This window comes from Nilaparvata lugens, chromosome 11 (assembly GCF_014356525.2).
Source record: "Nilaparvata lugens isolate BPH chromosome 11, ASM1435652v1, whole genome shotgun sequence".
Lineage (NCBI taxonomy): Eukaryota > Metazoa > Arthropoda > Insecta > Hemiptera > Delphacidae > Nilaparvata > Nilaparvata lugens.
The window spans coordinates 26,953,839-26,971,396 of NC_052514.1; the positions used below are offsets into that span (position 1 = coordinate 26,953,839).

Consider the following 17,558-nt stretch of genomic DNA (forward strand, 5'->3'; position numbering starts at 1 on the left):
TGATATATTTTTCATGAACTTGAATATCATAATATTCACTATTCGAGAATATTTTTCTTAATTCAAGCAGAGCCTATTTAATCTACTCTATTCTCGATTTTTATGTTCTTTGAATGCTATTTGATGGTGCAGCAGGACAATGTGATAAATTTTGTGTTAAATGTAAGAATATTATGTCTCTTTATGTGCCAGTGCAGTTATCAGCACCCTAAGTGCACTCCACTGTTAGGAGTAGCCCTTCTGGTCTGCAAGACGAAATATTTGAAGCTATATTTCAAATTAAACAATACAGTTTTTTGCATTGGATAACTGCACAAAACGTTGAACTAACATGCAATGCACATGGTTGCATGAACAAACAATGATACTCATTGATCTTATATTTTTATAAACTGAAAATGTTATCGACACAGACAAAACAAAAACAAAATGAATAAAAAAAAACATATTGAAGAAAATTACTTAAATGAACAAAAGCATCAAGTAATGAAATGAAATAACAGAACAAAGGAAAAAAAAAATTAATAAATAAAATAAAAATTAACCAAAGAAAAATGTCTGTGATATATCGTAAACTAACTCAGTATTATTATTGTTATTAGCATTAAGATTAGTATAATTGTTAAGATTATTATTATATTTGTTAGATGTCATTTAAATGTATATTATTTGTTATTATCAGCATGCCCCACTGTAAGGAAAATGAGAAAGTGAAATTATTGGAAGATACACACAGCCAATAAACAGAATCAGGTTGAAAGAGTGAACGCACAGCCGGCCAATGAGATAATCAAATTAGAGAGATTGAACATGAGATAGAAATGAAAGAATAGAGCCCAACACAAAATGAACACATCCAAGAGAGGAAAATAATCAATTGAAAAGACAAGGTTGTCTATGGACTGAATAATGAACACAGATATACAATTTGCAAATTAATTTTAATTGAAATTGGAGAAATCAAAGACAAATTAAGTGAGTCAGAAATGTGACATAATGCTCTAATTGTATTCAGTTTGTAGGAATTGCTATTTGCAAACTTATGTGGCATCACAGATGTTGTCATGTTGGAGATATTGGAGTATGGCGGGCCAGCAAACTTAGTATTGCATCTTCTTTGGTCCTCCAGGCCAGATTATTATTTGGGATTTTCTTTTCTTTTTTTTTTTAGGTGAGTGGGGCTTGTTGCCCACTTCACTAATTATTGTAATTGCTGTGGAGAGAATTCCACTTGTAAAGTCGAAGGGCTTGGACCCAGGCTTACATTATTTGTACTGATGGTTGATTGTTTCCCATTGGGTACTACCATAATCCTAAAATATAACAGTGTAGTGTTGGAGATGCTTGGCTAGTCTTGCTGCACTTGACCCGATGTGAGGGCTGAAATGTGCTGTATGGGTGAGAAATTGGCAAGACCTTGAGACTCAACCTCTTGCAAATTTGGGGCTTTTATGTGACATCACATTTCATAAGCGGGCTGGCATAGCTGAAATTGATAGTAGCGAGCAGCAATATTGATAAGAAAAGATGCCAGCCTGCTATTACTTCGGTTCATACAGCTTTAATTATAATAAAAATTCATTTCAATACCTTATTATAGCTGTCAATGTATGTCAAGTTATATTTTTAATAATTATTGTATACTCTCTCTCGGAAAAGTGTTCTTCAAATTATCTCTACCTCCATGTTCATTATCTATTCCTCTTACATTGAGAATTCTCTCTTTTACAATTGAGGGTGCTTACCCCCACCTCCATAACTTTGGGGAAATATCGGTGTTATCTGCTTCGAGTAACGGGACTCTCTCCCGGCAACTGAGAAGGAACTCTGCCTGTGTTTTTCGTCACTCTTCTCCTAGACTTCTCGGAACTTGCAATTGTAAAGGTGTGCGGAGAATTGAAGTGATTTAAACGGTTTAGTGAATACGTGTGTGAAGGAAGGCTGGCGGACGGAAGACTACCTAATGCTCTACCGGAAGATTGCTGTCCGGGGACACATTATAACATTATTGACAACACACATTTATATTTCATCTATATATATATATATATATATATATATATATATATATATATAATATATATATATATATATATATATATATAAGCGAAATGGCACTCACTCACTCACTCACTCACTCACTCATTCACTCACTCGCAGAACTAAAAATCTACCAGACCATAAACGTTCAAATTTGGAAATTTGGTAGGTATGTTCAGTTGGCCCTTTAGAGGCACACTAAGAAATCTTAGTACAGAGGTACCGCTGAGGTCTACATGCAGGCGAGCGAAGTGAGCCCGCTGATCTCATTTTTGGACAATCCAGTCAGGGGTCCAGAATTCGGTACAGAGGTTCAGCTGAGGTCTACATGCAGGCGAGTGAAGCAAGCCTGCTGATCTCATTTTTGGATGATCCAGTTGGGGGTCCAGGGGGCGGAGCCCCCCGGCTAGACGGGTATGGTGAGCAAAGCGAGCCTGACAGCTAGTAATATTATAAAATCGAGTACAGTATCAGAGAAGCACTTACGTATCAAATTTTCCTGTGAACAATATGATGTGTCACACATCCACGAGGAGTTGAGAGGAATATAATTTTCTATGAAGTAATTTACTAGTAAAGATTTTTATTACTTTATAATGAAGAGATTGATGTGAAGCTCTCAACTGTGATACATCATATACTCTCTATTTAGCCTCTGTGAATATATGCACCTGGAGCAAAACTGGTTCTTATTCAGTCAAGCTGCAGCTCATTAGCTTGATGTCAATACCAGATGTTCCCTTCAGCTTGGGAGGCTATCTGTCCAGTGCACCAATATTAGTTTAAGCCGTACAGGTATACTGCAATTTTTGAGCCTGCATCAATTTCAAAGCTACATGCGGGTCAAAAATGACTCCCTCCATCACAAACATCATCTGACATCATTTTGGACAATCCAGTTGGGGGTCCAGAATTCGGTACAGAGGTTCCGCTGAGGTCTACATGCAGGCGAGTGAAGCAAGCCCGCTGATCTCATTTTTGGATGATCTAGTTGGGGGTCCAGATGGATAGACAGATATGGCGAGCGAAGCGAGCCTGACGGCTAGTTTGTTTATATGCATGATATGCATTTGAAAATTGTCAATCAAGATATAAATTCTTCTGGGTACACCTCACTTTAAAAATTAACCTTTTGCACATTGCTATTGGCCCATAGACCTGACACTATATTTAACTCACGGAGTTAATTGATGAGTATCTATGTCTTGTCTGATGAGGTGTGGCGATTGGGTAAACTTCAGGCCCAAACTATTAATACCCTCAATGATACTTGGGAAGCGATTCCTGACCAGAATGAAAATGCAATCCATATTAAATTAAATTGTCAATAATAATTATCATTTAAGGCCCACTGCAAATAGATATGTCACTTATCACACCAATATTGAATATTTAAGGAAACAGTTGATCTATATAACCACTAAAATAATGAACCTTACTCCAGAACACTTCCTGATAGACTTCTTAAGCCATGTCCGCACTGAACAAATGTTCAACATACATGTTTGGCAAATATGTTTGTTGAGCTCAGGGACAAACATTTTAAAAAGTATGGACAATCATTGTTTGTCAAACAAAAAATTACTGTTATTCCAAACATTTTCAGAGTTGACAGCTGTAAAACATAAAACCTGTCCTCCCAATTACAAATATTTTGTTTGGTGATGCGTCCACACTGGCCTCGGGCAAATGTGAGAAAATATATATATCAAAAAATATCACAGATAGCTCACAAAATTATTTTACTTTGCTTATTACCATCAAATAATATATCTCGTGCTTCTTTAATCAGCATATATTCTGTCTATTTGTATAGCTCAGTTGTCAACTTGCTGTGGCTTGTCAAATAGAATTTATGAATCTTACTTCCATCAATATGAGAAATAAAAATATTAAAATATCTCAGGGCTTGGGTTTGGCCTCTGGTGGAATTCAGATAAAATAATTTATCTTGTGAACATGAGCTTCATAAAAATGTTTATAGATAACTGATAAAAAGGATTAATAAGTGAGCATATATAATAAATCAAATATTAATAAATATTTACTTTGAGCATACTTAAATATTAAATTCTCATAAATTGTTCTTATCAAGGCCGGTTACAGAGCTCGACCGACCGTCAGTGCATATGCACCATCCTGACAATACATATAAGTTTTTTCTGACTCACAAAATGGACGCCTTTACAGATTGTTTAATTGCAGCTTATTATCTTCGTAAATGAAAGATTAAAAGACATAGATATCAAGTTCACCCGATGGTCACCTAAAGAGTATTTCAAAGGGAATTTAGTACCATTATATACATTATTGCTTGGGGTGAAGATACATTTTTGAACTACACTCAGAATGTCCATCAGAGATTTTGATGAGTTATTTCGAGCTTGTATCACCATTGGGAATACTTGCAGTCACTTCAAGCTACAAATCAAATAAATGTAGATAATATTAATAATACATGATTTTTCCAATAAAAAAATTAGGAATGATTGAAGAAATGTATAGAAAAACTCTGAATTCAAATATGACACTATTAATTGAATTCATCCATTAAGCTATTCAATTCAATATCAGCTGATTGTCGGGCAGAGGTGTCAGCACATTGGTTATGTTGCGATTGGGCTACTAATCAGTACAGTTCTGAAAGCTTCTATTTGCTTGAATAGTGTGTCAGTCAAACGATGGAACGATGGAACAGATGCGCATGAGCTTGACCAATGATCTTCATATACAGTATAAAACGCATGGTCCTGACCATACTCATGCAGGCCATCAGTCGTGCTCTGTATGGATACATGGAATATCTATGGAAAAGAGAAGTGCGACTGAGGTACGCACTGACGGTCGGTCAAGCTCTGTAACCGGCCTTAGACTTTCCCTTAAAGTTTGAATATTTGCACAAATTTCAATATTAAGTTTGATTTTTAAATAAACCTTCAATGAGCTAGCTTTATTAAATTGTGATTGATTTGTAGCACTGAGGGCCCTCTTTAATAACTATTGAACTCACATGTAGATCTTTCACAATTATTGATGGGGGCCTGGATTTGTCTCATGTGTCCTAAGCCTTTTCTGGTGGGCTGCTGTCGTCCTTTTTAGTGGGAATATTTGAATTTAACAACTCATGTCATACTGCAACATCACTGAGTTATATGAATTTTATTTTTAATTACATAAATCAAAACTTAAACCTTTGCAAAATTATTTAATGTACAACAAGGGATTCAGTCTAATGCTCTCATAATTGGCGGGTGTCCCTGGTGACTTCTGGCAAGCAAGTGGCTATGGGTCTTCCCCTATTCTTTCTCAATGATACTTCCGACTTTTTAATTTGCATAAAATTTAAATATCCTCTCCCATTGGCAGATTTTAAAAACTCCGCGATGACGTAATTTAGTACTGTTATAACGACCACGTGAAGATTTTGAATTAAATCATTTTTAGCGCCGATCAAATACTGCATTATGATTGGTACATCCCTAGACTGTAACATGTATTACTGCGCTCAATAAAAATAAATCTCATTTCCTTTATTTTTTTGTTTTGTTTTTTATTATTTATGTTCATGCTCAATGATATAATAAATATTTTTGTATTTTCTTAATCGTTTTTGGTGACATTTATTTGGTTTACTAAACCATCTTATCCTAGTTTTAGCGAATGCTGCCTAGACGCAATTAATTTGCTACAAGGTGTCTGGCTAATTTTCAAATATATGGCTCGACCGATTACTAAGGTCGCCAACAAGCTAATGTCAAAGAACCTAACCTCAAACATTATTATTAAATAATTACAACAAGACTTTTATTTTCATTTGGCTGTTAATAATCATAGCCTTGAGAGCCGTTATTATTTTATCTCTAGACAATTGATACCATAACTGGTGATAACATTTTCCAGTTTCTTTTGCTTAGACCTAACTACTATTTATTTCAATATAAGTTTTTGGTAAACACCCAAAAAATATTGTTATAAACATTTTATGAAATATTTAACCATGATTAAGTGCTGAATAAAGACGTCTTGACTTCTCTGATTGATTCTCTCCAGTACTGAGTACCCTACCCATAACATGTTGCTACAATAGCTATTGATATGATTTTCAAGTTGCATTATCACGAGCAGTGGTTAAGATTAGAAATATCACTAAATATAAACAATAATGATTATTTGTGCTATTTTTCAATTTCTTACATGTTTATTAAATTCATCAAGTAGTAAAGTAGTACTATGGCTAGAATAATTGGCTCTTCCAGAGTTTATATTCAATGTTGTGCTTTACAATATTTTCGTCAGACTTATTGGCTGAATAAAACAAACTATTTAAATGTTATGGAATGTATTGTGATGAGAATTCCATCATGCTTCTAGAAATAGATATGAGAACTTCATTATTTGTCAATGGAACAAAATTTATTACAATATCATGACACATTTCAAAAGTTGTATGGTATTTTTTTGGAAATTCAGCTTTCAGGTTACGTTACCTACCTTTACTCGTACATTTTTACTCGCTATTATCTACGATTATTTACTATTTCAAGTTCCAAAACTATATTGGGAATGTAGAAAAAACATGAAAGAAATTATATCGAAGTTAATAATCACAAAAATATACTTTAATAAGTAAAAGCAAGCGATTTTACTTATAATCCCATATAATCTCCATTGTAAAATTCAAATATTCGGAATCTTCATGGCGGCGGCGGGGAAAAAATTCCAATGGCCATACTGTGGGTAATATAGTTACTGTAGTACTGACTGATGTCTCCAAAACAAGATTGCTGACACCAGATAAGGGCCAGCAATGCTAAATATAGTGTAACTTTGAATCTGTTTTATTTTTAAAATACTGGTGACCTACACTTAATTTTTGTAACTCAATTTTTTGATAGCAACCGGAAATTTTATTCATTCCGTTCCATTCCGAAAATTTGACACATTTACCCATTCCATAGATATTTATAGGCTGGATTTTGGCACTAAAGTTTATCGAGAGATTTATGGATTCAATAAGTTTATGGAGCGTTCTAGAAACGCATTTCTCATGTTTATCGATTCAATAAAGTTATTGAAGGATAAACAGTTTATAGAATGACTGAGAAACCGGGCATTGGACAATTAAGGGCCGGTTTCCGTGCTTGGGATTTAGCTAAGTTCTAGACTTCAACTAGCTTTAAGCTCTGGAGTCAGAAAATTGGCTTTTCGGGTCAGAGCGTTAACGTAGTCGAGGACTCAAATAGACCCAGGAACTTAGAGATCAAGTTAGACTCTGGAGTTTATAATTTCGCTTACTAAGGGCTTATAAGTTCAGGACTTGAATTAGATTCTCGCCTCTTTCTGAGTCAAGGATTTATCAGAATTTGTTAAGTCCAAAACTTAAAACAGCATTATTTTAAACCCTCGACTGAGGTAGGTTTTAAAATTAAGTTCTGGACTTGAACTGAGCAAACACATCTCAGTTATTGCTTTGGACTAGATGAATAGCCAAAGTCTTGGAATACGTAAATTATTTGGATAAGTCTATTTTAAAATAAATTTCTATCAGACTAATGCATAAAAAACCAACCTTATTTTACAACTGTGATATAGGCTAACCTAAAAATTTTCAAGGGAAATAATACAAGGATTGCCTTTGTAATTAAGGCCTTTGATAAGTCCTCAATTTCGATAACCTGTGCGCTTGCTAGCGATTGTTCTGATAAATCATGTTTGTCACTTTCGGCATTCAGATACTCTTGCGATTGCTTTGAAATTACATTTTGACTACTTTTGATAGACGGCAGCGTTTCATCTGAATCAAATTGTGGAGTAGGATAACCTCTGATGGTTGTGATTGTAGAGTTTCTTCTGAACAATAAGTGAGCCGATAACCATGAACTGTCATAATCTGTGACAATTCCGATTCATCTGAATAATAAGCACGGAGGTTGATAATTGGTGCTACTATCCATTCATTTGGATTACGGATTGCGATAAACGTTGGCGTTTGTGGTTCATTTGAATTACGATGGCGGTAGGTAGCAAGGATTAAGATTTTTGGTGATGGCTGCAATGTACCTGGATTACCATCATTAAGCGTTTCATTATGGATTTCAACAATCTCTAACCGTTGCAATGTATTTGGATTATCATTATCATTGATTCTGATGATCACTGTCTGTTGCGATTGATCTGAATCATAATTATAGATTCTGTCACTTGATTGATCTGAACTATCATCATCACTGTTTTCGTCAATTTGTGACTATAAATTCCACTTTTTTATGAGGCCGACCTGCTCCCTTGGAGTTGAGGCCACTATTAAAATTCTCAGAAACAAAATTGTAGTCCTGGAATCGATGGTCTAAGTAATATTGCACTAGAGAGAATAGCACATTTCATATCAAAGCTTCTCTCATCCATATTCAATAGATGTTTTGAAGAGGGATATTTTCCAAAGCAGCCAAAATAAAACCTCTTTTCAAACAACCCTAATCCCAAACCCTACTAATCCCTGTAACTATAGACCAATTAGTCTAATCAGCAACCTAGCTAAAATAATGGAAAATTTATAAAGTCAAGAGTTATTTTTTCCTTAAATGAAAACGAATTGATAAACAATAACCAATTTGGTTTCGAAAGTGGTAAAAGTACATCTGATGCTTTAATAAAATTTACGAATACACTCTCTGATAAAATAAATTCCAATATGAAAACTATTGCTGTCTTTCTAAATATCCGCAAAGCTTTTGACACAATACCTGTCTATTCGTCCACAACTGAAACGATTGAAAATCGAGGGATAAGGTGAAGGTAATTTCGAACGGGAGCGGTCTATGTGTCCACAACCGAAACTAGAGGTAAATCGAGGGATAAGGTGAAGGTAATCTCGAACGGGAGCGATCTATTCGTCCACAACTGAAACGAGAGACAAAAAAGAAACTTCAAACGGGAGCAGTCTATTCGTCCACAACCGAAACGAGTTGAAAATCTAGGGATAAGGTGAAGGTAATCTCAAACAGGAGCGGTCTATTCGTCCACAACCGAAACTAGAGAGGGAAAGGAAATGAAGGAATAATTAGATTTTAGGAAAACTATTCAACTGCAAACAAATGGTTTCAAAGATGATTTAAAATCCAAAACAACAATCAGAACAATGTATAAAATAATACGTTTCCAAACACTAAGTAAAAATTCAAGAAAGCTTTGAATCGTTTCTAAAGAATTTGAAATAATAACTCAGGTCAAGTCAGTTAATAACAAAACTACCTAAGGTTTCAAATAAATAGATAAATCAACCTTATGTTAAAACGTAATTGTAGTTATGCTAATTAATCAATCATAACCCTATCTTAAAACGAAATTGTAGTTAGGCTACAATTAAACAAGATGTTATTCTAAGATGTTAGATCTTAAACAAGATGAAATTCAAATGTTGGCAATTAATCAAATTGCAAACACAGACAGAACCAAATAAATATTCAATTTATAAACGGTGTTTCACTTTATAACTCACTAATATTGGCAATTTATCAAATTGCAAACAAAGAAAACCCCAATTAAATATTCACGTAATAAACGGTGTTTCACTTTATAACTGAAACGTCGAACTAAATCACAATTCCTAGCAAAGACAGGAAACTGGAGTGATTATTTGATTAAACAATGAGCCTTCAATAACTCAAAATAGGACAAAACGGAATGATTGAATGTTCAAATTCAATAATAATTACCGAGAAAGAATGTATTAAAATTCAACCAACCTGTTACTTATGGGCTTCAATAAGTAATAAACTTCAAATGAATAAATAATCCTAATAAATTATAAATCCTAATTTATAATTAATAAATAAGGCAAGGGCTCTAATAGAATCAGGAATCTTAAAACGCAAAGCAAGGCCCGCTGGTCACCTACTTGGTTTCCAGAGTCTCACTGCACCAACGATCTATATATACTAGAAGTTAGTATATATAGATCGTTGCACTGCACTAGTCACGAAGTTCAAAGCAGAAAGAGAAAGAGCTGTCCGGCCCCGAACCCTTTTATATAATAACAAATCATGGACTTTGAACCCTTCCTCGTGGTCAAAGAAATGCAAGTCATCTCCCAAAAATAGAAAACTGCAAGCTCCTTTATGAACTGACCGACAAACCAGCTGGCCGACAATCACTCCTTATCTCGGCTCTCGGCTTCCTTCTTTTCTTCCTTCGTTTACTTAGAACATTCGTCAGTCCAGTACTGAATAAGTATTTTATTCAACTATCCCTTTGAAAACTATGTACATTAAACGAGATAAAAAAGAATATAAGTCACAAATGTACAATTTTAGTGAGGGCCAAAATCTGACCCTTGCAATCTCTAGACAAGTTTTCTAGATTCATAATGGTATAGCAACTGAAACCAGCTTCCTCAATAATTCTCAAATTCCGTGTTATTCAATTTGGTTATCCAATCATATCACATTCACCACTCAACAGAAAATTATTTTTTTCTTCTCTTTTTTTGACAGGAGTACTTTGGAGTCTCTGGATTTTGTTAAATTTTTACCGGAGGAAGTGACGGATATTGTCTGGTCTCATCTATCGCCAGATGACCGAAATAATTGTAAAAGTGTAAGTGAGCTGTGGAGTTGGCGGATCGGAAATTTCATACAACGAGAACATTTGCGATTGAAAATGAATTGGGAGAATTCAACTTATTTTATACGGTATTTCCGTTTTGCTGAGTTTCGAAAATTGAATGTTACTCTACTTCCTTCAAATGTTCCAGATGATTACTCTTTCTACCTACCTGTATTATGGCGCAAAAAAAAATCGCAATTATTCCGTCTCCAACTCTTTCAAATCACGGAGTCTGGATTGACTGTAATAGTAAAAATTCGATTTCCTCGTCCAGAAGAGTTGCTGAAAGTTTGTGTTATGAGAAACTCATTTGTTTTTATCACCGTATCTCGAATTTTCTTCTTTGATGGTCATCAACTCAGAACCATTATGCAGTTCTTTGTTCCTGATCCCCCTTATGAACCACCTTTCCTTACAATGGATACGCATCACATCCTATTTTTTGAACAATTGAGTCACTTAATAATTGTTTGGTGCAAACAGTCAATTAAACCGATATATCATCGTTTGGCTGAACCAGACATTTATATGAACTGCAGTCTGTTCGACGGATGCTTGATCATCTCCTCTGGTGAAAATGATTATGGAAAAACCTCACGAATTGAAGTTCGGAATTTGAGAAATGCACACAAAATGCTCCAGTTAATTTTTCTTGTCGATGGAAAAGTCAAGTATCTGGATATGAACGAACGCTTTCTTTTCATGAATATTAGAACTTACGACTATCGCTGTATCCAAGTTCGAGACAAAGAGAGCTATTCCATCACATATTGTTATAAATATTCGATGCCGTGCTGCATGACTCATGTGTCCGATGATTTTGTTATATTGAAAGAGAGCTTAAAAAATTCAATCAGAAGTCAAGAATGTAAAATACTAGATTTTGCCACTGGCGAATGGTATACTGTTTCGTCGAGTAGATTGTCTAACAGGGGATTGCAAACTTCTTGCGATAACAGATACATCATAACCTTTTCAGGGGAAAAAAATTCCATAAAAATTTTGGACTGGAGAAATAACAACATACATATCCTACAAGATAGATATTTTCCAAAAAGTGAAGACTTCGTTATTATTGGTGTTACTGATCTAATGATTGTAGCTATTGATCTAACAACTGGTATTATGATTAATATCATCTTTGAAAAATCCACAACCAAGTAAGGCTTGTGCCACTCTTATTTGGTTCGGTTTCGTTTACGATCGATTCTGAGAAGTTTGAACCGGTAATTTGGTATGAATTCTGTACCAAATAGAAACCGCATAGCACCGATTCATTCCAGCGGTAGTTTTTATGAGTAGTTAGCCTGGAGTTGATATGGCTACGAAAAGGAATGATCTGAATCAAACGGAACTATATTATACATGTGAAAGAAGCCTAACGTATCATATATATGTATATATATTTTTTTGCTAGACAATGAGCAAATAATTATTATGTAGGCTAATGAGTAAACAGCAGCATATGACTGAATAGGTGTGTGAAACATAGCCCATATTCAAAATATCAAAAAGTTGTGAATAGAAACAGCTGATTAGACTTCTTATTGATTGCCAATGCCATCTCGGAAAGTTACTAATTTTGGGACGGGCATCGCTACTGATCTTGTCTTTTCCAGGCTCAAATTGAGATCAGAAAACACACTTTTCCTAAAGATACCTTGAAAAGTGACCATTTCTGCACTGATTGCAGGCTGCAAAGAATCACTTTTCCGCTCTAGTGCGCAAAGTATTACTTTGCTTACTCCAGATTTGCAGCATGACAACGCAAAATAGTTAGTAGGTTCACCAGTGCAGGAAAATCTAAATTAAGTTGGTAACTGTGACTGTGGTGCACGTTATAAGAATCTTGAGGTGGTGGACAACACTGGATGACAGCAGTTGACAGCACACAGCCGACCCCCCCCCCCACCATTCAAACACTACCATTATTCTATTTTATTTATTAAAAATAAAATTACACAGATATACATTTGATGCATTTCAGGCAATTTTACCCATAATTACCCACTTTTCATATTCAATGGTAACTGTAGGAAAAACTTAATGTGAAATACGTGCGCAAAGTTCCTCTGCTGCACTCAACAAACCATTCCGCCCTCGCCTACGGCTCGGGCGTAAACGTTTCTTTCGGTGCAGCAAACTGTCACTTTGCGCACTAGTTGCACAAATAACTATTCCCGTTCAGTACCTTGGTTGCAAAGATGCCGTTTTAGGAACAATGTAAATAAAAACAGCTGATCTCAATTTGAGCGTGGAAAAGTCAAAGTCAGTCGCAATACCCGTCCCGTAAGTGGTCACCTTCCAATCTCTTACAGCTTCTGTGTATTTTAAATGGGAATATTAATTATTGTGCACGACGAGAGGGACCCTGGTCCTTACAGTTTTCTCGTGGTGCGCTACCTGAAGACGACATTTACAATCAATAAAAAGTCTGATCATCTGTTTCTATTCACAGCTTTTTGATCTCTTGAATATCGGATATTGTCAGGACTATGTTTCAGTTACGTATTCAGTCTTTGCTGTTTCTACATTAACATATTATTTGCTAATTGTATAGCGGAAAATATGTTACTTGGCCGTGAATATCTTTTGCAGGGCTTGCATAAAATTCCAGTCTCTGCTAACGCTTCAACAGGAAAAATAATGCTCGTCCTGCAAACGGCCATCTCCTGGCCTCGTGATATTAATAGTTAATTAGTGTATTGAAAATCAAGATCAGTTAATTTGAAGTTACCATTACCAGTTGTTAGAGTAGTTTACAAACTGATTGTACTAAATTTACTGAGATCAACATTGATGTTTTCACATAGATGAATATTATTGTAAGTTGTATACTATTATTATTATCATTATATACTGTCTTGTATTATGGTATGCTGCTCAACTGAATATATCTCAGGAAGTAATCTGAGTCCCCAGGATGTAAGAGATATTAATTTGTTGCTATTCTACATTAATATGAAATATGTTTTACTAGGAATTGACTGAATTTCAGCCGATTCAATTCTTAACAAAAAGTATGATTGACAGCTGAAGTAGTATAGATTATCTGGACTGTTTCATAACTGCCTCACACTTGCTATTTACTGTTCAAAATTCAAGAGTTCTCAATTAGATCTTGATAGGCTCAAGTTTTTTTCCCCAAATGTATCATTTATCATTATAAGGTTCTTCAGTTATGTTTTAAGATTACAGATAGAAACTAATTTTCAAATATTTCAATTACACTTTAATAGTATTTTCTCAATTATTTTTTATCTTTCTATTTAGTGTTTTTGTGCCTTTCTTCTTTTTATCCTTATGATAGTATTAGATTCTACTGTTATATTCACAGTTGAGACAATATCATTTTATCTATGGTTTTATATTGGAATAAATAATTGTATTCATTTCGTTTGTATGTCTACATGCTTCCTATCGATAGGCAATACTGGTAATACTGGAATATGCTGATAGGCAACCATGCTAATACTGTAGATACATTATGTTCCAAAGTATTTTCTAGAAATTATCATATACTTTCAAAGGATGTACAAAATATTTGTTGCTATTCTCGTGCTATATTTAATCGTTATAAGTTTGGAATGAATTTTTGACGGTTTGTAGAAAACCGTACAAGCTTATTTACATTATTTGATTGTCGATTTGTTGGTTCCAGTTTTACTATTGATGTTAATGAAAGTTTTATTTCTTTTGTATTTTTTCAATTGAGATCTCAATTTATAAAAAACTATCAATTAGCATTATCAATCAATACAGTTTTACTCACTATTAAAATGTACTAAAAAACGTATGTACTATTTAGCCTATTTTTTCTGTACTTTCTAATTATTATCTTCCACTAATTTATGTATGAAGTTAGTAAGCTTTGTATGTGTGAGCTTCGATTAGTTGAAAAAAAAATAAATTCTGAAAGATGTTCCACTAATTAGAATCTATTTTAATTATAATTCTGTGATATATAATTATCATTTATTTCTATAATATATATTATTTAGTAGTGGCGTATTACAATTCTTTTATGAATTGTAAGGTAATCATTTCCATTAGCTTTCTTTGTCAAGCTTAGAAAACGTCAAAATCCTACATATTATAATCATCGCAAATAGGCGATGATTACTTTTGTCTCCTTATCTTAGCACAAAGATAGGACCTGATTCTATGATTTATTCTTAGCATTTTCCATATGAATGATGAATAATATTTTCTCCTACTTCTAGTTTGAAAATAATCTATTGTTGATAACTATTCACTTTGATTAATCCATTGTAGGTATTTATGAATTTTCATTAAATATAATTTTTCAATAAAAGAAATGATAATAGTGTCTATTTTTTCTTCTCAATATAATATATAATAATTCGATCTCTTAGGTAAGATGATAGGCCAGTATTGTACAAATTGACGGTTTATAACCTTGCAAATATGACGACAGCCATTACCAATGTTCCAAGTAATTTGTATAAAATGAGTATCGTGCCAAATTTCAAACTTACAGTATTAGTTTTATTATCAATAGGCACTTTGAAATGTAATTCTTTAATACCGTTGGCGATAGTACAGAGTAAAACGTAACAACTGATTAATTAGTGAATGTATGCGCGCATTAATGCTGAGTTACGAGTTGAATAATATTTCTTTTCTAATCATATCTAGAGAATTCATTAACTTTTATCAGGAAAGAATCCTAACTCGTTTCATGACTTCTGTTTCGGTTATCCTTGCTAAGCTATTCCTTGTTATTTGCAAAGCAATGGACTACCTAGATCCATTCCTTGAAACCAAAGGCAAAATAACTTTTAAGAGTACCTCAACCCATGAATTACAATATAAAGTCATGTTCAATTTCATAGACCTCAATCAAATAATGAAAAAAATATTTTTTTAATCTGCATTGAAAACTATTATTGAATCTGATTTAGAAATTGAATTTTCATTCAAATATGTATTTAATACTGAACATGCATATCCAACATTTTCTCTTACTTGTTCCTATTATAAAAATGTACTGTTCATTTTTTAAGCATTTTCTTTTTATATTTTTCTGTGCTTTGCCTATGATAATAATCATAGAATAAACGATCTAGATTAATTAGAATAAAAGCATAGAATAAACAATCTAGATTGTTTATTATTTATTTATTCATTAAATAGAGCAAACAAACAAAAATTATATTCTATTATTACTCTATTATTATGCGCATTGTCTTGCGCACTGTATTTTGTACAAGGATTTGAATGTTGGAACTTGAGATGGTTTAATTCCTTACTGGTATGATTATAAGGGCCAAGCCAAATTAAGTGTTGCTCAGATGTTTTTGCACTGGTAGCTCTCCGATTGGCTAATTCAAGCTAATTCCAGCTGATTCAAGAACACCAACCCAATCAGCTGATAATCAGCTTGCTTATATCAGAGAGCTTCTTGCCCTGCCGACTTGTCCGCAGCCAGACACCTGAAAATCGCCTTCATGTGACTTGGCCCATAGAATGATTGACAGCTGAAGTAGTATAGATTTTTTGAACTGTTTCATAACTTCCTCACAATATCTTCTCACCAAAGCTTTTTGTTAAAACAATTGAAGAGTTCATAATTAGATCTAAATATTTAGTAAGTACAAGTTATTTTTTGCAAATGTGTCATCTATCATGATAAAATTCTCCAGTTCTGTTTTACGAATACAGATAAAAACTGATTTTCAAATATTTCAATCAAACTTGATATGTATGTTTTTCAATAAATTATTTTTTTTATCTTTCTATTCAGTGTTTTTGTGTATTTCTCCTTTTTGTCTTTCTGTATGTCTCCTTTTTTATCTTTCTATTCAGTGTTTTTGTGTATTTCTCTTTTTTGTCTTGAATCAAATAAAATCAAATAATTTTTATCGATCAAAAACAAAGCATAAAAATGATAACTCACAATATCCATCCAAAATTTCAGATAACAATTAATACATCTGTTCATAAAAAAAATTAGTAAGCTTTAAAACTAAAAGATATTAGGAAAGAAACAGTTTCTAATACAATAAAAGTACTTTCTGAATTAAATAATATAATTCAATATAATATAATAAAAGTAGGAGCACAGCTTGAAAAAATTTTGTAATGCTTCATTCACATACACATTCACACAACTTTCACTCCAACAATAGTAATTGGTGCACTTTCAATTTTGTTCAGCGATTTAACGCCGATACTGCTTATTAAAAATTCAATGCATAGCTGCATACCATGAATTTTAAGAGATTTTCTACTTGATCCATATTGATTACAATGTACGGTATGGTACGCTAAATAGCGGTAGCACTTGAAACGTGCCACAGCTGTCTGTCAGTGTTCACAGATAGCGCTGCCTGCATTGTTCTCCTATAGAGAGAGGTCAAGGCACGATACAATGATCAACATTGCAACATTTTGCCTCAATATCACCGATTAAGTCTTGTTTTGAAGTTTACTTTTCATTATACGATACTAGAAAAAACTGTTTTTTAGAAAAAAATAGGATATTGCTAACCTTGAAATTATATGAGTTTTCCGAAAAAATTGTACTTTCCAGGAAAGTCAAGGTTGTTAAAATTAGATTGGATTCTTAAATGACCCGCCCGATGTGACATGTGGTGAGGCCATGATGAGTTATGTCAAAATTAGCATTGTGTCGAGAGGCTTCAGACCTCTTTATATTTATACCAAGGTTTTTTGTTCTATACCAAGATTTATAGAAAGAGGTGAGACACAATCCCATGATGCATTGCAACATTTTGCCTTTTTTATAGAAAAAATGGGGTAGGCATATTGCTAATCTCAAAATTATAATATTAAATCTGAGGCCCTGTTACACAAAATCCGGTTAAATTTTAACGAGAACCAATCAGAGATGGCGTTTTTGAAGAGACGGCTTCTCTGATTGGTTCGCG

The 17,558-nt window shown here is 33.7% G+C and overlaps 2 protein-coding genes across 3 annotated transcripts in view; both read left to right on the forward strand.

The window, feature by feature from the left end:
• Nucleotides 1-12,635, forward strand: part of LOC120353597 — an 89,657-nt gene extending 77,022 nt beyond the window's left edge. For both annotated transcript variants that reach the window (XM_039438022.1, XM_039438024.1), the window contains one exon: nucleotides 10,533-12,635. In XM_039438022.1, the coding sequence (XP_039293956.1) occupies nucleotides 10,533-11,808 (1,276 nt within the window). In that variant the 3' untranslated portion in view covers nucleotides 11,809-12,635. The remainder of the gene's footprint in view (nucleotides 1-10,532) is intronic.
• The window catches only part of LOC111062679 (copper-transporting ATPase 1-like), a 132,929-nt gene that overhangs the window by 46,113 nt on the left and 69,258 nt on the right, over nucleotides 1-17,558 (forward strand). The gene's annotated exons all lie outside the window — the stretch shown is intronic.